This window comes from Passer montanus, unplaced genomic scaffold, assembly GCF_014805655.1.
Source record: "Passer montanus isolate IOZ18808 unplaced genomic scaffold, ASM1480565v1 scaffold65, whole genome shotgun sequence".
NCBI classification, from domain to species: domain Eukaryota; kingdom Metazoa; phylum Chordata; class Aves; order Passeriformes; family Passeridae; genus Passer; species Passer montanus.
The window spans coordinates 71,215-96,132 of NW_024371593.1; the positions used below are offsets into that span (position 1 = coordinate 71,215).

A 24,918-nucleotide genomic window follows, 5' to 3' on the forward strand; every position below is an offset into this window, starting at 1 on the left:
AAGCAGGACAAGGATTAATTGCATGTCAGAGACTCTCCTGTACTGGGTAGCAAGAGATCATTGATGATCTTGAACTCTGGTTTCATCCCTATATACTTGATGAACATCCTTTAATTGTACACATAGAAATATAAGTAATAACACTCTTAACTAACCCATTTCATATATTTGTGTATTTTTTGCAGTTTCTCAATCAATATAACCACAGGTAGCATTTGTTGTTCAAACCTATGGTATGTTTTTCACTGATTGCCTTTTAGAGCACATCTGTTCCTACAAGTAGGTCTTACTTTTAATGTCTGTATCTTTACCTGAGAGTTCAAAGTGAAAGGCTGCTACATTTAGCATAGTTCATCTTCAAAACAGTGGCACGAAACCACCATGTGACAATATATGATTGAAAAAAGCAGCCTTTGGTCTCATGACAAGGATTGTACCCAGTGGAGGCCTGGTGGAATGTGGGGCTATGGTGTTCCAGCTGTGGGATCTGCTTCCAGCAATGTCCCACATGGGTTAGCTGCTCCACACAGTTTTCCCCTGGGTGTGCACAGGGAGAGATATCCTGACTTTCACAGGCAAGTATAATTGAGGGAGCATAACACAGAAGGGCTAAGCAACATGTTCCAAGGCTTGTGCAAACCTAAGGAGCTATTACCACTCAGTAGATAAGATGATGTGGTATCCTAAAATCTGTGTCTTTGCATTCAGGGTATTTTTTTGCTATCAGTATCTCTGTTTTTTTTCAGTCAGCAGCCTCTTAGTTTCTCAGATGCCACTCTCTTTCTTTTTCAGACAGATCAGCAATGTGGTTTTGAGGCAAATATCCAGATTGGTTTTATTTACTGCTCTTTGATTCACAGCCAGAGCAGCCTCAGAGTACATGCACCTGGAATCCCTTTCAGTGAATCAGCATGAGAAGATGCACTCTAGGAGCATGCCTAATTTGCTGCAGTTGTTGATGGATGCTGACTTGATGGAACCAGACTATAGCTAGTCCAAAGCCAGTTCTCTGAAATGCAAATAGTGTGCATGTTGCATCCTCACTACCAATTTCTTTGCCTTACAGATGTGCTCCTGCTTGCTAATGCAGTGTCAGCACAAGAAAGTCACACACCACAGCAAGCCTGGTTTCACTGTATGAAGGGATCAGGAGACACAGTCACTGGCAGGGGAACAATACAGTTCATCAGGGCTGAAAACAGCTAGGACACAAATAATTTAATTTGCAAAATGATGGAGCAACTACCTACAGTTCTCTGTGGCCACCATCACAGCTCCCATGTGGACGTCATAGTTCACAAGGTATTATCCCACTATTTCAGGACTCCAGTAGTAGCTAAATCAAGTCATCCTCTGTAAGAGTGCCTTTGTGTTTGGACTGCAACAGCACAGATCTAATCAGTGACTCTGGGATGAAACCAGGTCCTTTGTGACATAAAAGGGACAGACAATTTGCTCTGGAACAAACCTTTGTGTGCCGTCCTTTTGGGCTGGAAGTCAGAGTGTGGTCTTTGATAGTGTTAGATCTGTTCTCAGGAAGCATTTTTCATCCAGGCTTCAGTATTTTGTGGTTTATTTCTATAAATGTAACTTGTGACTGTAATACCAGACAGGTCTTCCTGTTTGAAGAAAAAGGATGACAAAAATACTGGCATCCCTCTGTGCAGACAAACCAGATGCCCTTCAGAAGCAGCAAAAAATATTATTGTACTTTTTCTTCCTGATCTCCTTCAAGCCCCTGTGGGAGTTCACTGGAGGCATCAGCAATAACAAAGAGTCCTTAAAATGAATTGTTATAGCCAAGGAGACTTTTTTGCTTGATCACAAATGGAGCCAGAAGATGAATTTCAGAGAGAAAAGCAGGGAAGAAGCTGTGAGAAGTTCCATAATTTATTAGAGATGAGCTGGCTACAAGAGCGAGTCAAGAGTCAGACAAAATAAAAAGGGTCAAGAATGAGAACAAACACATCCTGGGAAGCAGCTGCAAGCTTGGGAATGTGATACAATGTTATTACAAAGCTACTAATAGAGCTGATTTGTGACTCACTGTCCTGACCTCCAGATCAATAGTATATATCAAGTGTCAGGAACTAGATTCAATCATATGTAATTCAAAATGCCCTCTCTGGAGAGAACGAAGTAGTAAACAAATAGGAATTAAGCTGTGATTTCTGTCTGTCTAGATCCAGATCTAAGCACGGACAGAGTATTGATCAGTCAATACTTCACTAAGTACATGTGCAGAGATTGGTACTGGCCCATAGGAAGAGCTGTGTGTCTATGTTTATGAGTCTGATAGAAGAATCTTCTATAGAAACACGTGTGTTAGAGTGGGCTTGCATGGCCAAGCTTTTGGTAGCATGGAGGCTACAGAGTTGGCTTCTGGGAGAAGCTGCTGGCAGCATTCTCCCTGTCCAGCAGAGGCAGTCCCTGGCAATCCACAAATGGAAGTGTCACTGGCCAAGGCTGGGCCAACTAGAAATCGTGCTAACAGTGATAGAATATTTTAGAGAAAGAGGAAAAAAGTGATTGCACAGTTGTAATTGTGGCTAGAGAAGAACAGGATGAGAACATGGGAGAGGAACAGCCCTGCAGCGTCAGTGCAGAAGGATGGGGAGGAGGTGCTACAGGAGCTGGAGCTGAGATTCCTCGGCAGCCTGTGGTGCAACCCATGGTGAGGGATCTCCTGCAGGCCATGGAGATCCATAGGGATGCAGAGATCCCACTGCACACCAGAGCAGGCGGATGCCTGAGAGGAGGCATGATCTGTGGGAGGCTCACACAAAGAGGAGCCCACACTGGAGCAGCCTCTCCATAGTGAAGAAGCCCCATGGAAGTGACCCATGCTGCAGCAGTTTAGGGAGGACAGTTGTCCAGGGGATGGACTCACATTGCAGCCATGCTAGAACTTCATTTATACACATATTTATATGGTCATATTGGATGGGACTCTGATCAGCCTGACATTGCTGTGGATGTCCCAGTTCATTGCAGGGAGGTTGGACTGGCTGACCTTTAAAGATCCCTCCCAACCCAAACTAACCTATGATTCTACTTATGGATATGTTTACATATACATGAACGTTTTTGTTTTGTCCTTTGAGACTTTGTAACAGCTAGCTTGCTTTGTAATTAGCTTGAAATCTGACCAGCAACAAGGGCTATTGGAATGTTTTTGAATACCAAATTGGTTTTGTGTCATGTCTTATCAAGGGTTTTGAAATCTAGCCCAGATTTCACTGGACAATTTGTCAGATCCTGGATATCTTGGCTGCTTTCCAGACTGCTGCAGAAGGAACCTTGCTCACCAGATCAGCTCAGCATGTTGGGCTATTCTCTGAGACTATACTTGCATTTAGTTACTGGCCAGGCCTGTGGGAGCAAATCAATGGCAGCCAAATCCTTTGATCTATTTTTCACACCAAAGCCATAATGGCAGAATTCAGCTTAATTTGCTGGCTTAGACATTTGGAGGAAAATAAAATAGGTCCATGGTGCTTGACGTGAACTGGCTTCAGCTGAACAGCAAGAAATTAGGAACTTGGATAGTCACAACTAAACATCATTTAACTCCAGCTGTAGCAAGACCCATGTATGTGGAGCAGTTTTACTTCCCAACACAGACCTTAGTTTGGGATTCCTGAATTAGTCCCCTTGAGACAGAAGTTTATATTGGTGAGGGTGCAAGGTAGGGAAAGTGAGGTCTGGCTTAGAAGTTTTGTTTAATATAAGATATCTAAGATCACAAACAATTTTTCTGGAATGAGGTCTGGGGTGAAGTAGTTGAAATGGCATTGTATTTAGATTCCTGAAAAACACCCTTGGAGGCTAAGGTTATAGAAAGCAGGGCACCATCCAAGCATGTGATAGGTTGGATAGAGAAAATAAACCAGGTAAGAGCATCTGGGATATTTTATTTTGTTACTGGCAGGTCTTTAAAGCTGCCTATGAAATCTGTGCTACATGCTTCTGCTGGAGACTTTTCCTGAAAGCTCAAAATCTTGTTGGCAGGACCACCAAAGCTGTGAGAGGCTCATGAGCCCTTTGGAGGCCCATGGGATGAAATTGCTAGGCAGATAACCTCTTTGCTGTAACCCAAGCCCAAGCGTGGACGTGTGAAAGCTTTCTGACCACAGTGTGTGAGTAAAGAAAGATTTTCACGTTATTTACTTACTCCATCTTCTGCAGTGCTGTTCCAGGCAGGGATCATGGCACTAACATGGCCAACATCCATGATTCATAGAAATGTCTCCTAAGATGAGCTCAAGGCAGACCATAGGGTCTACTGCAGATAGAGACAACACAGCAGAAAAGGAGATGGAATACAGAGCAGCAAGATCTAAACAAGGTCTTAAAATTGTGTTATCTGCCCAGCTCAGTGACTGAAAAGAAGGATGGGAGCTGACCTCTGATACTGTACAGTGAAATATTAGCCAGGAGAAAAATGTTTGCTAGGAAACCACTCAGGAAAAATTACCTCTACTAAGAGAGACAGAAAAAAACCCAAAAAAACGAACAAATAAAAAAACCCCAGTCAGAAACATCACCTCAGCAGGGAACACACTAACAGAAAGGAGCTACCACAGCAAACAGAAGTCTGCAGTATCAAAACACTGTGGCATCCTGCTCCTTTTGATGCTTGCCCACTGCCAGCTGCGAAGTCTTCACACTGCTGCTTTTATGCTCTGCAATGTGACATGAAGCTCTTTACAAAGTAGACACTCCCTGTACCTCTTACTGGGTCCCAGCTTTCAGCAGTAATCAGTCACTGGAAATTTTCTTCTACCTTTTGCCACAAGAGGACTCCAGTCTCCAGTGGCTCCTGGGGAGATGGTTGTGGTTTTTCTAACTACTCCAGAAACCTGTTCCAGCAAACTAGCAATTAGGATCCTGGTTTAGCAGCAGCTCTGTTTTTCAAAATGTAAAATGAACAAACATGTTTTTTTTCAGAGCTCTAAACAGACAGACTACTATTTGTTAACAAGAAACTCCTGCTCTATCCAGCTATGACACTGAATATTTTTGCTAAGGAACATTGCACTGGAAAACACTTGCGGGTAAAAGTGATCTTTTTCTTATCATTAATTGTATACAGCTGTGTTGAAGCTTACAACTAATGATAAAGGCCTGTGTTTAATAACATTTCTTCACTCATTTGTTTTAAGCTTCCTGCTTCTTGTCTCACTATGTGCCATGAGCTTAAGGGCAAGTATCTTACAATGCTAACAACCATTCATATGATGTCTGATTAATGTGGTTGTGGCTCTATGGCCATTGTAGTAATTATAATGATAGAAATATGATCCTCTCCATTTTCATTTTAATAGAAGCTAATAAATATATCTTATGGCTTTTATGGCATTTAACTATCTAGTCATGAAGGGGAGCTTGTAGAACTATTGTAACTGTGTAATGAGACATAGGAAAGCATAAAATGCAAGTCTGCTGGACTCTGTATTTACAATTCACATAGGTGAGGTCTGATCTATGCTGGGGGAAGAGGAGCTTGTTCAGCAGTTGTGAGAGGTGGAGAATTAAAAAGGAGGATGCAGGGGAAAGCACTGCAATGATTTCCTAGGCAGGCTGCTGACCTGAGAGAACTGAGTGCTCTGTCTGTGGCTGCTGCTGTTCACTGGCCTGTCTGCATTTACCACAATTTCTAGACAACATTGACATTGTGTTGTTGCACATCTCCAAGGGTTGCCATAAAAATACGTGAGACTCTGCTTTTCAGCATTCTGACTATTAAGGTCTTCAAGTTGCATTACTGGATTTTAAGGACTGGAGTAACAACAGCTGAAACAGCCTGACTAGACTCTCCCAGCAATAGAATTAAAGCTTATTGTGCTTTGCTGCTTTTGTTACCCTGTTTATGATAGAGCTCACACCGGTTTACAAGCCCTTTTAGGATAGAATTTTGTTTCTTTGGTAGGAAAGTTTAGTGCTGCAAACACTGGCAAATGCCCAAAGGAAATACCACAGCGTGATACACCAGTTTACAAGCCCTTTTAGGACAGAATTTTGTTTCTTTGGTAGGAAAGTTTAGTGCTGCAAACTGGCAAATGCCCAAAGGAAATACCACAGCTGCAGACCCCCTGAAAGGAATGCTGATTTCTTGTTAAGGAGAGCTGAAACCAGAAGGGTCCTCAGCCCTAACTGCAAGGTACATCCATCAAAGAGCTTCTGTCAAAGGGTTATGTGATATCTGGGGGACACTGATGAATTAGCTTTAACCTAGGGAGCTCAGGTGGTGTTAGGACACAGCAAAGCTCACCCCAAATGCACGGCTGGGCTGTGAGCTCTGTACTCCACCTCTACCCACTGAGGGTTTTATGCACACCTCAGGTGTATTTGCATGGACTGCAGAGAGCACACAACCAGCAGATGTGTTCTCTGAATGGCTGTTAACAGAATAGACACTAGAGGGCTGTGAAAATGGTGTTTGCCTTAGTGTTTGCATTGCTTACTCCTCACATTCCTGTGAGGGACTTACAATGGGGAGAACAGATCTGGGTCCCAGCTTCAACAAACAGACAGGGAAGTGATGGATTGCTCTAACCCAGAGTCAAGGGACCCATCTGGTGCAAGGTCTGAAGACACAGCAAATTCAAGTTCAGGGCTCCCTGGACCATAAGAATTGCCATGGCTGCACGATGCAAAGCATCAGAGGTAAATGTTCTCTAATTTTGTCCACTTTGTGTACAAAATTTTGACAATTTAACTGACAAGTATTCTGTTCTGTGTATCACTAATGCCTCATGTACTGTCCTAGAGCACAAAGGAAAACCTAATGTATTATTTTATTATTTTTTATCAGGGTCTCTAACTGTTTTGAAAGAAATAATTTTGGATGCTCAGTTTTTTATCAAATGAGTGTTGTGTAGCAGTGTGGCAGTGAACAGATGAAACCCTAGTAATCATGGAATGATTGCCTGATAAGAAAATAATTTAGTAGAAATCTTTAGCCAAAACACTTTTAGAAAGGGTTTTTAAAATGTTCAAAACAGAAATCCCTGGGAAGTGAACTCTAAGTCCCACTGAAATTTATGTAGGGTGCTAAAAACTGTAGATCTCTCTACCCAAGTAGCTGAGAAGCCACGGTGGGTCTGGATACAGACAGCTGAACCAGTGTCAAGTCCACACTTTAGTTAAAAAGTTAAAGTTTGTACCAGACAAGGTGCTGGCAAACTACCTGGCTGCCTTTGAGTGTTCCAGCTCTAAAAGCAGAAGAGTGAAGGGAGTGGAGGACACAGAAAGGACCCCGGTGTGGCCTGGAACAGACAGGACAGGAGGCAGCAGGGAGAGTGAGAAGGCAGCATGAGGCAGGGTGAGCTGGTTCATGCTTTAAGAGGATGGCTCAACCTGGCAGTGCCCTGAGCCAGGGTGATGAGAGGCCTTGGCATCTCCATGCAGTGCCCTGCCCCATTGCACAGTACAGGCTTGCCCTCAGGGTAAAATTTTGGTGAGGATTAAGTGAAAATCCCGACCAACTTGAAGGCAGCTGGAATCATGACAACTCTCCACACCTTGCAGATGATAGCAGAAATCACAACAAATACAGGTGAACTTAGAATCACCTGCCCTATGCAAATTATTCAGGGGCTTATTTAACAAGTAGAGAAGAGCTGTGGTGAGTCTTGAAGAGTAGAGACAGCTTAGGCTGTGTGAGCTGTTCATCATTTTTGCTGTGGTTAAAATGCTTCTTTCCAGGAAAAAGCAAAAATGGATGGTGACTTCTCCTTCCAGCACCATGCTCCACTCCTAGCTAGGTACAGTGCATTCTAGTCTATGTCCCATTGAACTCACTAGGAGAAAATCAGCTACCTCTTGCATGAGGTACGTGGATATCAGTGATGCAGGGTGAAGCCTTGTAGTCCATGCCTGGGCTGGAATTAGCTGGAGGCAGTAAGTGAGAGAAACTGTGCCCTGATCCAAGTTAAGCTTGCATCTTGGGATGAATTCTGGATTTTTCATTAAGATCTGGGAGACCTTTTCCAGTAATAAGTTGCTGCTTTTTAGTGCTGGAAGCTGGCTTCCTATATAGTATGAGGAACATCAGAGCTAGTGATCTTTGTCTTGGTTCAGCCCCTGCACACACTAAAGAGAAAAAGGATCTGTTTTTTTCTGTGAAGGGTGGGGTAGTAAAGCATTTCAGGCACATGATTTAATGTTTCTGGTTTCAGAAGCATGAGTCTGAGCTTCATGCTGTATTTTGCACCAAAGCTTCAGCTGTACATGGGTGATTCAGACTTTAGTGATGCAAGTCAGGCTCGTGTTGGTCACATTATCCCCTCATGTGATTTTTGGTTTCAGAAAGTTTGGCCTTTTAACTTTGCTACCCCTCTTCCTATGGAGATGAAGGAGGTGTGAAGTCCTGTTTGGCTTCTTGTTCTCGGTCCAGCACTGAACCGTGGGACTCGCAGAGTGGAGGAGAGAGGAAGCATCAGTTAAATGCGTGTGGCTGGGTCGTTTTCTGCCGTGATGCTTTACCAGATACTCTGCTGCCTGTAAAGTCATGCCTCCCCCGAAGGGCAGGCAGGCTGAGACCAGGGACGCGATGATTGGACTGTCCTCCTCGTCTGGAGGAGCTTAGGGGTCCGCGCTTGCCATGGGATTGATTTTTTCGCTCTGGATGCACAGGCGAAGCTGGGAGCGTGCCCAGCTGCGTGTCAGGGCTGCACATTGCATGGGCGCCTTTGAGCCGCGGCGTCGGCGGAGGCGTGCGGCTGGATGCTGAGACAAAGTGCTCCTGCAGCTGCAGGGCTTCAGCGCGGTGATTCCTCCAGGTTGGCTTTTCTCCATTATCTTGCGCGTGGCGTCAGCGAACCCCAGGGATGGCTTGCTGCTTGCTGGCCGGGGGGTCCGCCTGATTCTTGTTTAAGGGGTTGGTGGTTTTGCTTTACTTACTCTGCCTTGGCTTCAGGCTCTCCCTGTGCCAAGGAGAAGAAAGACACAAACTGCGGGGAGTGTCGGGGGGATAACAAACAGAAGGGAGCCGAGCTCCGGCCGGGAGAGGCCGAGGCGCTCCCCGGGGACGCTCCCGCGGGGAGCCGAGCACCGCGCCCGCTCCGCGCCGATCCCGCCCGGATTTTGCACGTTTCCTTCCCCCCTTTTCTTTTTTCCTCCCCTCTCCTCCGTTTTTATTTTTTCCTCCCTCTATTTTTCTTCTCCATTCCCCCCCTCTCTTCCCTCCCTCTCTCCCTAGCGTGGTTGGATCAGTCTTTTGGTATTTCCTGCCGCCGCCTCCCCCGAGCAGCTGTCCGGCCGCGGCCCGGCGCTGCGCGCTTTCCGTGCCGCCGGGGGAGCGGCTCGGCGGGGCCCACGCGTGTCCCCGCTCCGTCCCACGCGTGTCCCCGCTCCGTCCCACGCGTGTCCCGGCGATGCGGCGGCGGCGGGGCGCGGCGTGCTGAGCGCGGCACCGCGCGGGGCTCGGCCGCCCCGGCCAGGTAAGGCGCACCGGACATCCCCACCTCCCCCTAAAAGCCACGTCCTCCCCCGAATCCCCGAAGCCATCCTCCCCAAAATACCCTAGAAAAGCAAATACCGCCCCCCCTCCCCGCCCTAAATTATTCCAATAAATCCATCCCCCCGCCTCCCATGCTAGCTGTTCTTCCTGGCCCCCGCGCTGCCAGGCTGGCTATTTTTAAGTATAACGTGGTACCCCGGAGTCGGCTTGCGGGCGGCGTGATTTCAGCGAGGGTCTGAGCGCTGGCAGCTCTGGGAGGGTAACCTGCCGCCTCTACCCGTGCTTTGTGCCCAGGTTGTGCGTCTCCGTTTCTGCGTGTGCCTTTTGGGGTTTGGCGACGGGAGCTGTGGGGTGGATCCCCTTGCCCCCGACTTGTCGGCATGGCAGGGCTGGGGGGCCAGCCAGCGGCCGGTGTGGCGTGTGGGATGGTGTGCTGTCAAGGAGACCTGATTTCTTTAGACATGTGGGCATATCTGGTAGGTGGAACGCATTTTTAATGTACTTCTTCCAGCATGGTGAGGAACTAGTAAAGAGACTGCACTGTTACTAATTGGCTACATTTAATTGACAATAGTAATTACCTTTCCTATAAGCACTTGTACAGGTACCATAGTGGAGATGACAGGCATCGCTATCTACAAACCAGATTTTGGAAGCCTGAGTTTGGAAATGCTTGTAGCTTGCAGTAAGTGTGAAGCAAGGCAGCATTCCTAGAGAAATAAACACATAAGCACATGTGACTGGATCAGTTGGATCAGAATCGTATTTTTCAAGTGCTATGCAAACCTAAAGCATTGTAGTGTGAAACAATTGTTTAACATAAGTGAGAAGGAAAGTTCTTTAAACTGCATAGCAACCTCCTCACTTCATCCAGCTGCAGCAGTATCTTTGTTTTCAAAATATTCCTTCCCCCTCTTTGCACTGATGTAGGAGATAGCAACAGTATTCAGCAGTGTCTGTATAGCAGAGAACAGCCATTGCACTGGATGTGTCCCCAGCTGCCACCTTTCCTCCTTGGCAGCAATTTCCAAAAAGGTGGGAGTGGGGAGGGAGCAACAGAAGCCTCAAGCCAGGCTCTGTGTGTGGAAAGTTCTCTTCCCCAAAGAGGAGAATGGTTCCCAGTAGGATAGTCGTGACCCTGGGAGTATCCCTACCCCTGCCAGACAAGGAGGGGGACAGAGCTGGGCCAAAAAGACCTGGGGGCATCAAGGGAGTCAGATTCAGCTTTGTGGCACAATTGATGGAGGTACAGACAGCAGCTCTCTGATTCAAGGGAGGAAATGCAGGCCATAGTCCTGCCCGCTGCCTATTTTGGTTTGAAGAGGACGATGTGAACCTAAGGAATGATTTAATCATGGTGATGCATGAAAGTAACTGAAAGGCGGATTTACTGCTCTAATCTTTTCATGGTGCTTAATTTAATTTTCATGTGCTTTATTGCAACACTGATTCATCAGGTGAGTGGGAGGGAGGCTTGTAGAGTACAGGTGGTTCAGTTTCCATTGCTGGATTAGATATTTCTCAAGGTGCTTTCTTGGCTACAGCAGGAGAAAAATGGCTCTGTGACTGATTTTGTTTGATGCTGTGGTTTGGAATCCAGGATATATTATAGGGAAAGCCATTCCTATAATCTGTTATGTGCAGTGTTCGAAATCAGTGTGCCATGCTCAGAGCAAAACTGAGACTCAACTAATTTTTACTATGTTCATAGATCATAAAAATTTCAGTTAAACTAATCTGACTTGGGTTAGACTCACTTCATGTCCACAGGAGCTGTTATCTGCTAGAGGCAATTGTGATTGTCAGTGTTGCCACCGCTGAAGGTCTTTTAGTTCTGGATCTGGGGCTGAAGAGGTAAAAATGAAACTGCCCTGAAGTGTGTCAGCAGGGCCCTGCTGCTTCTGAGCTGCAGAGCACAGACCTCCCTCTGCAACTGCACAGATTTGTGCTATTTGATCTCCTGTTTTATTTGGGGGAAAAGCTACATTTAGTGTTTTTTCTCCTGACCTGCCTGCCTTTGGAGCATTAACAGCACAGTGTTTTCTCAGCCAGAAATGCTGCTCCTCACGCCTCCACTCCTCAACATGAGATGTCTCTGGCAGCACGTTGTAGGTGTTTGTGCATGCCTGCTGTGGTTACTGAGGTAAAGGAAACACAAGAAGCAGCTCAGGGAATGAGAACAATCCAAATGCCAAATACACACGGGTTTGGGCAGGAATGACAGTGACCTGCTCTGCCAGCGTGTCTCACTGTGGGTCTGGGCTTGCTCACTCCTCATGCTGACTGTCACTGCTGGTGTTTATGCTGTGCTTTAGAGCATCAAGCATCTTGAGACTGAGCAAACTCCTCCCAGGTGCTCCTCAGCCCTCATTTTGGAGCTGTGTGGTTGTGGTGCATTTAATTGTAGAGGGCTGTGTCTAAATCACAGGTTCTGCCTTCATCCCAGCTCCTCCCCACCACTGTGGCTCTTTCTGCTCATGCAATGAGGGAGGAAGGACACAACCATCCTGGAAAACACCCTTTTGATAAGTAGCTGCTGAGCCTCTGTGGAGGACTAAGGAGCAGTGTACAACCTGCCCAGGCTTCCACATTTCTTCATTATTGGAATACTCTTTCTCTGCTCAAGGCGTGGGAGTGTTGTGCTTGCATCGGGCTCTAGGTACTGTATATGCATCTGTGTAATACAAAAGGATCAGGGGACTAAAGGGGAATATTCTGCAAAATTGGAAGCAGCTAAGAGCAGGCTAGTAAGTTACCTGTAAATGATTTCTGCCCATCACAGAAGGAGAGTGATGTGAAAGGGGGATTAGGGTTAGAAGGTTAGAATAGTCCAGCTGCTCGTGTGGTGGTGTTGTTAAATTTCTTTCAAGCTGTATAAAAAATATGGGCATATTCCTTGTTCTTTGGTCTCAGTTTTCTGTAGTGTTTGTAGAGCTACACTTGAAGTTGTGCCATTTTTTTCCTTTATGTTCCTTTCACATTGAAGGATTTATAGGTGTATAAATCAAAGTCTGAATTGAAAAGGCTCAATTCTCGTCTTTGTTTAATAAACAGCCAGCTGTATACCTGGGCTTTCCTTTTGCAGTGTGCCACTGAGGTCTGTGCTCCATTCCAATATCAATAACTTCACTGTGCTGGCAGTTTTCTTGATAGTAGTTTTTCTATGTGTTTTGTTAAACTCCATGCCAAGCTTCAACTTACTGGGAATTGACTTCAGGGCTGTATGAGTTTGAGCGTTTTGGCAACCTGGTTACCATTTGCATGATTATAGCATCAGTGAAAAATTAACCAGCTAAAGGCAAAAGAGAAATTCTTAATCAACTGGGATTAATCAACTGCAGCTCTCCTCATGGGGGGGAGGGGGGAAACTCAACATGGGGCTTGCCTGCTTCATCCTATCTAATCTGTCAGTGAATCAATCAATGTGAAATTGTACCCCCAAGGAATAATGTAATAGCTATTTTGTGTGTATTCCCAAACTGGAGTGCTGCTGTAGTAGAGTCCTGAAGGGTGTGCTGTCTAAATCGATCAGCAGAAACCAAGATAAAAGCAGACTTGCTGCTAATCTATCAGATGTGGCAGAGAGGCATCGAGGGATGAAATGTCTCGTTCTGTGCTGAGTACAAGGCTTAAATGTGAGCTTGGTCCTTCTGTGTCCCAGCACTTCAGGCACAAAAGCAGTGTCCTGATAGCTCTCCTTCAGTTTTCTCTCAGCAAAATCGTGAGATTGCTCTGAAAGGCACTTTAATTTTCGTGCCAATGCATTTTGTTGCATCCAGCTGTTGTAGTGTCACTGTTCCTTCCCGCCCTCAATGCTGCAGAGGCAGCTTGGCTTTTGTTACCTCTGTTGTTTGGTGCCAGTTAAGAGTGCAAAGCCTATGCTAGCACTGCATTGTTGAATTTATTTGCTCTTTTCTCAGGTTAAAATGATTGGGAATGCTCTCCTCACAGCAATAAAATTGCCATGTCCCAGTGAGGAGAGGAAGGGAATTCTGCCCCATTGCATGGTGTGGGTAACTGTTGCTCATTGTGAATAATCTTTGCAGAATGAAAAGAACAATTTAAATTTCTTTTGATATTTTTGCACTTTCTCTTTTTGCTGTGACTTCACCATCAGGAGAGAATCATTTTTATGTAGAAGTAGGAGGTGACCAAGGCTTTTATACACTTTATCAAACATTGTACAGTTCATTCGGGGAGCTGTTGCTGGCTCATCTGTAAAATCCCTGAAATGTGAATGTGAAATTGCCACTGGAATTAATGCTCTGTCAGGGTGGTTAGTCTGGCAAGCTCCTGGCATGGATGCAAATAAATGAGATTTCCATTTTAAAAGATGAATCTTTCTGTCTTTTCTTGCTGTGTTGCCTTGAAAAGGAACCTCGCACACTCCTGCAAGCCTGACAGCTGCTGGTGGTGTGAGTTATTTTTTTCCTTTACCTTACTAAGGAAAGTAATCTGGATTTGCAGATAATTTCATTTTCTTTCATGTGTGGGTCAGACAGTTCAGGTCTAAGCAGTTGTTTGGGTTTTTTTTTAGTTTTTTCTTTCTTTCTTTTTTTTTTTTTTTGTAAATTTGTAAATCCTTACTTGGACTATGAAGGCTTTCAGTGATCACTGAATGCACTGTACAAATTATGGCGTTAGTGGGCAAGGCAGTAATTTAAACTGCCTTCAATGGAGCTCTATTATTGTCATCTAGAGCAGGACACAGGTGTGTTAGATATGAAATACAAAGTGTTTGTATTTTTAATTTTCATTCATAGTAGATTTTCTTATTTCCGTTTTGACATCTGTCATTTGCCCCAGCCTCCTTGTCTTGTTCTGCCTTTGTAGCCTTTCTCATTGAAGAAGAGATAGAATGTATATAACCATGTGTAAGATTTTTTGTTTTGTTTTAATTCAGGTTCAGTGGATGCTGAACAAGGCCCTATTTCTTGTCTGTTGAGTGTGTTTTTTGGTGTTGTGGCTTTTTTTTTTTTTTTTTTTGACTGATGAACCACCCAGGCTTTGTTGCCTGTAATCAAATTGCTGTTACTGCCTGAATTTCTCTCTGGACTCCAGGTCATGGGAGGCACCTTGGCACACCTGCAGTCATTTATTAGTACCTGCACTCATTTATTCCTACACCTATGCATTGCAGTAGACTTGAGGAGCTTCACTTGTGGACAAGGCTGGAGGCTGCTTAAACCAAGCCTAGACTGTCAGGCTTCTAACCTAGTTTTTCCCAAGCTGGTGTTCAAGTTCTGGCTTGTGGAATCCCTCAGTGTAGGTGCTGAAGGCTTTCCTTTCCAGGAGGGTGAGGTGTGCTGAGAAGCTGGGAGGATCTCCTAGCCAAGAGTGTATCTGAGAAATGTAGTGCAGGGTCTCTCATTTCTCACTTCCCTGAGAAGGTACATGGCCAGGGTTTGTCAATGTCAGCTTTCCATGCTTTTTTCATTCTCTCTCTGCCTGGATTGTGTTCTTTAGTGTAAAGGTCTCTTATTGGAAATTCACACAATATTTAGAGCAGTATTGTCTTGGATTTTGCTGGGCTGTTCTGTAATATAAATAAAAACAATCTCATTATATAAGCAAGATACTGAATAACTTATCTAAAAGAGCTAAGACAGTGGGTGCAACAGTGCCAGTTTTATTCTCTTTGAACAGGTGCATCCCCATGAGGAAATAAGAGGTAGGTAGGTAGGTAGGGACCAAGTGAGAAACATTGAGCAATAACAGACTGTGACTCAGAAGCAATTTAACCATAATAATCCCCACAACACTAAAGGTTCCTTTTCCCAGAAATGCACAATATGCTTTTCTCTGCCATAAAGCTGTTGTCAGCTGACATCATTGTGTTAACATAAGACTTGCTGTTATCCACAAGATGCACAGTTAGCAGAGAGCACTTCCAGTGCTGGCTGCTAATTATTGCTAATGTTCTCCCAGTTGCTGAAAAACAATACATTAAAGATATTTCCTGCTTAATATTTTGTTCCTGATGGCTGGTAAGCTTATGTTGTGTTAAAAATAATGCTTCTAATATCACTCCAAGTATTACCAAGCCAGCATTTGATTTTTTTTAGGAGAACACTGAATGACCATTTACCAAATGCCTCTCTTGAGTACCTGTTGTAGATGCTTTGTCATTCTCTTTTTTTTAGAGTACCAGTGTGGAAATTTATGGCTTTTATTTCTTGTTTATCATGACCCTCTCAAAGTCTGTGTGTTTTCCCATTGACTTCATGGCAGCCAAGTGCTTTTTATCCTGTCTGTCTCTCGGAGAAATCACATTAATGATGTATCACTAGCCAGAGAGAGCTTTTGCTGAAAGCACACAAAGGCAATAATTTACCTTGTGGTTTTATAAAAGGCAGACTTTTTTCCCTCATATTAAAAAAGGAAACTGTTGAGGTGAAGGAAAGTGAGCAGAGAATTGGTGCTCAAGTACTGTCTCTGCAATGCAAGAGGGACATTGCACTACCATTAATGAGATTCTCCCATTTTCCCTTGGAGATGTGGTATTGAATTTAGAAATAGATTTTGAACAATTTTCTACTGAACATCTCACTTTTCTGCTCACTGAATAGCTACAAACCCTTATTGTTTAATAGCTATCTTCACTTTTAACTGATAGAGTTTCTCAGAGGTAAGGTAATAGCTCTGAAAAGGTAAGACTTTTTCTAGACACTGTTTAATTTACTGTAATTATATTAAGTGCTAAATTGAAAGAGGCTTTTCTAGTTAAGATGAGGATAATGAATAGTTGTGTGTTATTACCATAGCCACAATGGGGGAAGGAAGAACTGATTTCAGTTTTGCTCAAGACAGAAAGAAAGAAAACCTGCCCCAATGTGTTCCTTAGTAATTTATTTTCCCGTCTCTATCGCTGACTCCCAGGTTTTGCTAGAAGAGTTTTCTGCCCTTGTACCTCAGGGATGCAGCAGTTTATGAAAGGAATCAGCAGGCACTCCAAGTGAAAATGGCTGTGGAAATAGAGTGAAGAACCAGATTGCACCCTCCAGCCCAGCCTGGAGCTACGCAGGCAGGGGCACACACAGCAAATGTCATTGCAGCTCTGAAGGCACTGCAGTGTAGCATGGCTCCCCCGAGGCTCTGCTCCCTCTGTGCTTTGCCCACACTGCACAGAAAGCCGTGGTTTGTTGCTCTTTTCTGCTTGGAGCAAGTTGCAACATCTCAAGTCCCCGGGCAGGTTGAGTGGGCACACCCAGCTCTCCGTGCCATCCACCAGCACCTGACTGCTGCTCTTCCCGCACCAGAGCTGCGGCACCTTGTGCTGTTACTTCCCTCCACTGCCCTTGTTTGAGAGCCTGAGCAAATCACAGAATGTGCAGAATTGTGTACCCCATGTAAAAACACACCAACTCACTGTCTTGGCATATTTGATGTGATTGAGAATGGCATCTTTTATGCCACTTGTAACATGGAACTGCTGTAAGCACACCCTGCCTCTCCATGTGGATAAAAGTGTTCTATCTGGGGCAGAATTTCATTGTGTCCTTGGAAGTTGAAGCTATTAAGGCAAAAACCAAAGCATGTTCCCTCGTTTATTCACCTCTGTATCCTTGAGTCCAAGACACCACTTCTGTGCAGTGTTTCCTGCATTGGCTTCCCTTGCAGTCCTGCTAGGACTACTGCCAAGTTGATCTACAGGGACTTGTCCCATACAAATGTTTATCTCCTGGGAGTTGCACTTGTGCTGTGCTCTTACCTCTCAAAGTCTATCAAGAGTGTATGTGATTGTACTTGACACTTGTGATCTGGGCTAGATATGAACCTCTGGGGAAAGGCAGTGTGTAAATTATTTCATCTCTTGAGCATTCCAGGCCCCTGTATAAAAAGCATTAAGCAATATGGGGCTTTTTCTTGCTTTAAGAGAAGGTCTGTGTCAGCGTTGCTTAAACTCTCAGAAAGTTGAGTATTTCAAGCACTAAACTTCATACCATTGTTCTAAATTGATTGGAGTGCAACTATAGGGGACCAATGTGAGCAGTGTTTGCTCCCAGGTGGACCAGAAATATTCCTGATAAACCTTCTGTTTTCTTCCCTTCTCTCCCTCCTCCTCTTCTCCAGTAATTTGGTTCTTCTGGATGGGACAGGTTGAGGCAATGCAACTAGGATAATTTTGTGGTTAGGGCATTTGGCTTTGAAATCAGGAGATCAGTGTTAGTTCCTGCTTCCATCTCAGGCCTCCTGTAGCTGTGGGGAGAATGCACCTCTGTGCTTCTGTCTGCACCGGAAAAATAACAAAGTAAGTTTTGGCATTGGGTTTTATTTATTTTCTTGTGTTGGCCTACAGGGCTCTGTTATGAGGGCAGGGAGAGGGTCTGATCTCTTCTTGGGGTTATTTGGCATTGTCTGCTGGCCCAGTTCCAGCCAAAGTATGCCTGTTTGCTCTCTGGATAAACCTATTAGAAAGTCCTCAGGTACATATTTTTTCTTTCCTTTTTATTCTCTCCCATTCTTTTGTCATGCTTTTTGCTTTCATTTAACATCAAAATTAAATGGTGAGTTAAAGAGAGTAGCTTTTAATAATGTGTAGAAAATGAGCTGAGCTGTACACATCGATGGTGCCCATAGGAAGCCTGGAATTATCCCGTAGTGTTTTTAATGGGCAGTCCTACTGCACTGTGAGCTGTTGGCTCAGTGAGGCTGTCTTAGCTGAGCTACAGATGAAACTCCCAGTACTGTAAATATCTGTGCCATTTAGCTTGGAGTACCAGGAAATGAAACAGCGTGGGAAATAATAAAAAGGTTTATTTTACTGAAGTCAGTGAAACAATATTTTCTTCAGGCTGATTTGGAAGTGGACCTTAGAAAAGTTAAGTGGAGAAGAAATGCAGTGTTTTGGGGCCAGAAGTGTTTAACAGGCAGCATGAGCTGCCCATTGCTGGCTGCTGTGCTGCTTGATTGCAGCATAGTGAGGTGCAGGGCTTGGGCAGCTGGAGAAAGGCCCTGCAACACTTGGCATGGTGATCTCCTAAGGTTCTTATGTGGTGAGAAAGTGGGCTCAGGTAGGAAGGCTGGAGTTTGCTTTCTGGACAGGTCAGCTTTTCTTTGCATCTTGGATGTTAAAGCCAGCTGTATCAATCCTGTTGATGTCATTTGACTTTGCATCTGCAAGGATTTTAGCCTGGGATTCTTACATCTAGTAATTTCTGGTTGAATTGCAGCATTTTTCTTAGGCAGGTTTTAATTTTTGGTGGTGATTCTTTTGTGCTCTTCAGAAATGTGTGGAAATGGTAGTTTTCTTTACAGTGAAAGATATGTGCTTTCTCTCCAATCTCCACTTTTCTACCTTCTTTCTTCCAGCTTTCTGACATCTTTTCCCTCTAAGTGATTGCAGGCTATGATCAGGTGATCCCTTAAATGTCTTTGATTAGTTAAGTAGGTTGGACATCTTAAGTCCCACTGCAGTTGATTTAAGACTTGGAGACAGCCTTATGATTTTTTGCTGGATCCTTTTCAATTTTTCATGCTGCTGCATTTCAGGTAAGGATGAAGATTGCATGTGTTGTGTCAGCAGTGATCTTGCAGCTGTCAAAGACAGAAGTAAGGCTGCATTCTGGCTCTTGCTCTTTTTGTTCCTTCCCCCTTGTTTGTGCTTCCAGGAATTGAGCAAGCCCTGTTCACCCACGATATTGCACTTGGCATTCAGACTCTGTTGGTTATCTATAATCCTTTATAAATCAGAGCTGTTTTGGAAAGCTAAGGTTTGTCTGGACAGGGAGGAGGGGGTGTTTTGGTCTGGTATGTGGCAACACAAAGTTATTTATCATAGATTGTGCTCTCTGCACTTCAATAATCTGCTGACATTTTGCCAGCAATAAAAAGGTCAAGGAAAAAAGTTGCTTCCTACAAATCATGACATTTGATTGTTCTCATTATTAAACAGAGCATGGTTTCCTTGGAACAAAATTTCATCCATCCCCAGCTTTGTAAACGATAAATTACCGCCTGGTACAAATGCATAAAAATGAAAAAGCAGCTTTCTTTTGATGTTGCTGGTCCCTATTCTAGTGATTTGTCCCTTCCTGAAGCAGGGTGTGGGGAAGATGCAAGAAAGAAGTGTCCCTTGGATGTTAAATACAGTAGCAAAAAGAAATTATGCCAAGTTGATACTTGAAAAATGTTAAGTTGATTTAAAGGGCCAATATATCTACAGTCTAGAGTTCACAAAATGTTACATATTCCAAATTTTTAGGAATGGCTTTCTGTGTCACCTATAAAGAATGCTCTGTTACGTCCAAAGCATGATAATGCAGTTAAACAAAACATTGTATCCTCTTTGTTTTTCCCCTCCTTTTTTTACAAAATTCCCTATTGATTTTTGTCTCTGAGATGCCTGAGCTTGCACTGCAGTGCTGGTTTGTGTTTTTTTGGTTTTTTTTTGTTACCCCAAGTGGTGCTTTCTGATACAGAGATCACTCTGTGTGAGGCAAGGCTCTGGTTTAAGTGTAACAGTAGGGGCTGGGCAGTGGATAAGCATCAGCAGTCAAGTTGGAGAGGCTTGGACACCATCCACGGTGGGGAGCTTGGGTGGATGTGAGGGAGCTCAGGGGGAAAAGGTTACTGTTCGTGGGGGCAGGCTGATGAGTGTTAGTGCTGTCAATTAGGGTACTTTGTTAGTTTGCACAAGAAGCAGCAGAGGTGGTGTGGTTTTGTTACAGAAAATGAACAAAAGTGTCTTGCAGAGGAGCGCTGGCTTGTTTCTCTTGCAGCAGGGAGAAAGCATTTCTGTAGATATCTAAGAATGCGTGCCTAAAAAAGCTGAATTATAACAATGACATGGCTATGGTGGACAGAGAAATTATTGTACTGCAGTTCTTAATGCCAAATTAAAAATTAATTTGTATGTAAATCCTTTCAAAACAGGGAGTGTAGAAAGGTCTGTATTGGGGGAATACAGCTTTTGTAGTCTCTGGCAGATAGAATCAGGTTTTTTTAGGTTTTTACAGTCATTACATGAAAGTCCAGTAGGCAGAAGCTGCACATTTATCTACCCAGGAATTCAATATTGCTATTAATTGGGGTTGGAAACAAGCCAAATCCACTTAAAATAAATTTATTTTTTAAAAAATGCTGTTTTGCTATTGAATTACTTCAGCCAAAGCACTCCTGGGCAACTTGGTGGGTTTTACTTTTTTACAGAGCATTATATGTTGATCCTGGCCATGGTTGATGCCTTGGAAAATGCTGAAATGTGCTGGAGCAACCCGCTGGCTGTGAGGGGACTAAAGGAGCATTCCGAGCCTCCTGCCATCCCAAGGAATATGGGGAATTGTCTTCATGCCTCCTCTTCTAGTCTTTCATACTTAAATGTTTTAAAAGGTTGTGCAGGATAATGTAGTGTGTTTCTGTAGTTGCTTTGTATCAAACAGACACGCTGCTCCTTTTCTCCCAGCAGATGTGTGCAGGGTACCTAAGCAGACTTCAGAGAAAGCCCCTAAGGGTTTGTGTTTAGCACAAAAAGCACAAAATCCTAAGCTTTGCCTTTAAAGTAACTTTCCTAGGATGACTTACATCTGGAGGTCATTCTTTCCTCTCTATGCTCATTTCTACTGTAAGAAAGGATGCAGAAGGTTTCCCTTGTGAAAGCATCCGGCACTGCTGTGTTTGGGTTTGTGTGCTCGTCCTCCTGCTCTCTGGAGTGTGCCTCTCACAGAATACAGTCATTTCCGCTCCTAAATTCTTTGTTTAAGCAGCGCTGGCAGGTTGGGAGATAAAGGTGGAAACTTGGAACAAGACTGGAGAAGTGGTCCTAATTTTAGGAAGGTTTGAGTGAATGGGAAGGGAGCAGGTGGGCAGGATGCTCTGGGGCAAACACACAGTGAAATGTCAGTGCCTGTGTGCATGCAACAGTCACATCTTCCTTACAAGTCTGTTGGATTGATGTGACATTTCTCATTAATCAGACACCAGTGTTATCCTGGGAATTTCTGTGGCTTGTCTCCACCCCACTTAAAACTGGACTTAATGAGCAGCTTCTGGAAAGTGAGGGGGAAAAATACGTCATGCCTGCCACTGTTTCCTTTCACAGCTCATTTACTGGGCCTTTTCTTGGTATATTCAGTAGTTGTTCATAGACTTTGGAAGGGTTGTTTACAAGAGAAATTTATCAGGTTGCGTTTTCTCATAAATGTAATTCAAGAAAATTTTTCCCACTGCTATTTAAAAACTAATATGAAATCAGGCAGTTTTTTGCAGCTATCAGAGGCTATGTCAATGGCTATAGAAAACAAAGAGGGAGCCAAGGAAAGAAAGGCAGGGTAATACAATGCCATTTGAAACATTGTTTTGTTTTCATTCAGATATTTTTAGCTAATGCTGATTTTTTCCTTGATGTGAGTTGATGTGTTGTGTCAGTGGTAGAAGCTGCCAGTGTAGATGTTTGTCCCAGAAAAAAAGATACCAATTGACACTGAATACATTTCAGGGGCTGCTGGATGAAATTATGTTAAGAAATGCTTCAGCAAGTCTCCAAAATCCCGATTAAAAATTGCAGCCCCAATTAAATCAGGGTTTAATTAGTCTTACAGCAGCCCAGAGCCTTTGCTTTATTTCCACAGCTATCTTCCTGCAGCTTCAGGCACCCCACTCAGGTAGACGCGTTCGTTGCTTCACTTTGTTTGCTGCAGTCCTTCCCAGGAGAAGTGATCTAAGTACTTTCAAAGACACTGATTGATTGTTTTCAATCTCTCCTTGGCTTGAAATGGATTTTTGTCTTTTTGATTCTATATATCTAGTTAAGTCCTGATCTAAATCCCACTGAAGTTTTGCTGGAAGTGGGGGGACATTGGGGAACGGGCAAAGGCAGATGATGGGAACAAGTAGAAAATCAAGCCTGTGGGTGGTACTCATGGCTTGAATATATAAAGGCATTATCTTCATATACATTTGGGCTGTCATTGTAGTCCAGTTTCTCTGGGCCTTGCAGCTTTCATGGACTGACAGCGTGATGCAATGCTGGGGACTTGCCATGTTTGTAGGTGCAAGCAGGACATGCCCTTTACTAGGTGTTCATGAATTTTCCGGTATTCTACACTACAGCTGCTCTAGAAGAGTTAAATGATGTGAAATGTGTGTAGAAACAGGGCAGAGGACCTTCCCTGAGTCTCCCAGGGCATGCAGAGCACAGGAGCCTTGTGCTGAAAAAGTTTTCTTCCCTGAAGTTATATTTGCTAAGCCCTCCGGAATGGTATATTCAACACTGTCCATTCTGGAGCAAGCAAAACTGGGAGCAGTTCTACAGCATCTTTAAAAAAGAAATAGAGACACACACACAAAAAAAATCCCATTCCTTACTGGATAAATGAAGGCAGCCCCACAGACTGCTATAATTTATATGCTTTCCTTTTTCAGTGCTGTCACTGGGGAAAATAACAGTGTGCCTGCTTGCTGTCCAGAGATCTGCTGTGCCAAAGCAAATAGTTGCAGCAAGTGGCAAGCAGAGAAGGCACCAAGGTATTTGATGGATGAGTGTTCCTCCCCCAAGCAGAGAGGAACATTTGTGAGAAACTAGTAATATACTGTGGTTGAAATGGCCCATTCAGGGTATAAAATTCCCAATCAAGTTGCCCAGGAGAGAGTTGAACAGCTGGTGTAGGAGCAGAAATCACTGCAGATAAATCAGGTTGGCATCTAAATAACTGTAGGCCCTGGACAGTGCCTGTTACGTTTTTTTTTCTCTGGTGGGAAGTCAGGGAAGATTTCACTGTGTGATGACTGATGTTTGCTCCCCCCAGCTTCTTGCCTTTCTCTTACAGCTGCCTCAGTTCAAGAGAAACAAGCTGCTTGTCCTGTTTTGCTACTGTCGAGATTTGGCATTGCAGCAGTGTCCCCAAGTCCCTATCCTGTCCAGTCAGGGCAAGGGGCTGCTCAGACAGGTCCCAGAGCTGGTGGTGTGGGGCAGTGTTAAGCTGGATGCAGAGCTGCAGCATCGCTGTGGGTGAGCATGGCTGCTGAAGAGTCTCCAGAAGTGGGAGCAGTTCCAGCTGGCTGTGAGGGTGGAGGCAGGCTCCTGTGCTATAATTACAAAGGCTGGTGTTTAATTGCTGCTTCCTGCTTCAGAGGTGTGCTGTAAATTAAGAAGGTGCTTTACAATAGTAGCATTTAACAACTTCTTGTCATCTCCTTTCATTTTAGTTGATCTGGGCTGGGATTTCTCAAGGGAGGTTTCCTGAGCTCTGTAAATCCCTTGAAAGAGTGTGGGCACTGGATTCTTAGCTCTCCTGGAGGTGACTTGATGTTCCCTCTAAGCCAGGATAATTGGGCTCTTCTGCACATCTGTTTGTGCAAGACCACTGTGTCCCACATATAAAATCCAGAGACTAGTCGAGCTGATGTGAGAGGAAGCTGGTCCATCTTCTCTGTGTTTCATAAACTGAGGAACATCCTAAGAGGCTCTATGATTGCTGGATGTAAGGGAAGAGGAGCAAGTGCACAGATGGAGGGATGTGTAATTTAGGGGGCCATTGAACTGCAGCCCTTTAATAATTGCTGATGGGAGAGTGGGCAAAATAGTGCCCTATTTTGGGGCTGCTAGCTGTTTTTCCAGTTTTCTTTTTCCAAATTAAATGAAACAGAGACCAATTCAAGGCTGGAGAGACAGATTGCATATTGGCTAGGTGTTCAAAATTAAAACTCTAGTGTGCGGGTATAGTCAAAATAGCTGTGACGATGCTTCTCAAAAAGTACCTTGCTCATCCATTTGTTAGTGATAATATTAAAGATTCAGGAAAGCTTTGTCAGTCTTGGAGATCTCGAGGATGTTAAAAATTGTGAAGCTCAGTTTAAAAATAGAAATTTCAGGGAGGGGTGTTAAGAAGCCTTCTTTACTGCTAAATTTTTTAAAGTTCTAGCTCCTGTTCCACACACACGTCCAAGCTTTTCTTTCTCCAAGGAAAAGGTTGGACTTTTTTCAGGTTTTACTGACAAACACTTTTTCAAAGCAGTCCCCTGAGGTTTAACACACACACACAAAAAATTAAATTGATTACAGAATGTCAAATCATGGCAGCACTAGTTGAAACATACAACAGAGCCTATATCTGTTTATTACCCTCTTTTGCACTCCCAATTAATGCCAGAGGAAGGTGTTTGTTCCAGCACAGCACAAATTATATTTGACTTAACTCCAAGACAGTGCCTTGGATGGGTGATTGGCCTCCCCACTGGCATGTGAGCTTTGTGGATATGTGCAGATAAGAGCACTGGGTATAGGTTTGTCCATAGGAAGAGGACTGGCATGCTTACTTGTAACGTGGAGGCAAGGTAGCCGTGTGTGCCGGGCGCTCTTCCTGCATTGCTCTGTTCCCAGGAGCAAGCAGAATTTGTAGCCATGTGCATAAACTGCCCCTGGTGCTTGGAGCAGGACACCCAAAGATGCTTTTTATCCAGCTCTGTGCTGTGCCTGCCTGTGCTGGCTGTAATTGGCAGGCTTTATTCAGGAT

At 44.1% G+C, this 24,918-nt stretch overlaps 1 protein-coding gene across 8 annotated transcripts in view; it reads left to right on the plus strand.

Annotated features, from left to right (window-relative positions):
* Nucleotides 1-24,918, plus strand: part of OSBPL5 (oxysterol binding protein like 5) — a 173,664-nt gene that overhangs the window by 29,808 nt on the left and 118,938 nt on the right. For 2 of the 8 annotated variants that reach the window (XM_039728263.1, XM_039728264.1), the window contains exon 1: nucleotides 9,812-9,942. The exons of 1 other annotated variant lie outside the window; for it this stretch is intronic. In XM_039728263.1, coding sequence (XP_039584197.1) covers nucleotides 9,847-9,942 — 96 coding nt within the window. In that variant the 5' untranslated portion in view covers nucleotides 9,812-9,846. Of the gene's footprint in view, nucleotides 1-8,293; nucleotides 8,787-9,169; nucleotides 9,447-9,663; nucleotides 9,761-9,811; nucleotides 9,943-11,989; nucleotides 12,126-17,575; nucleotides 17,718-24,918 lie in introns of those variants that run through there. 5 more of the 8 variants (XM_039728268.1, XM_039728267.1, XM_039728272.1 and 2 more) reach the window with 5 other exon arrangements.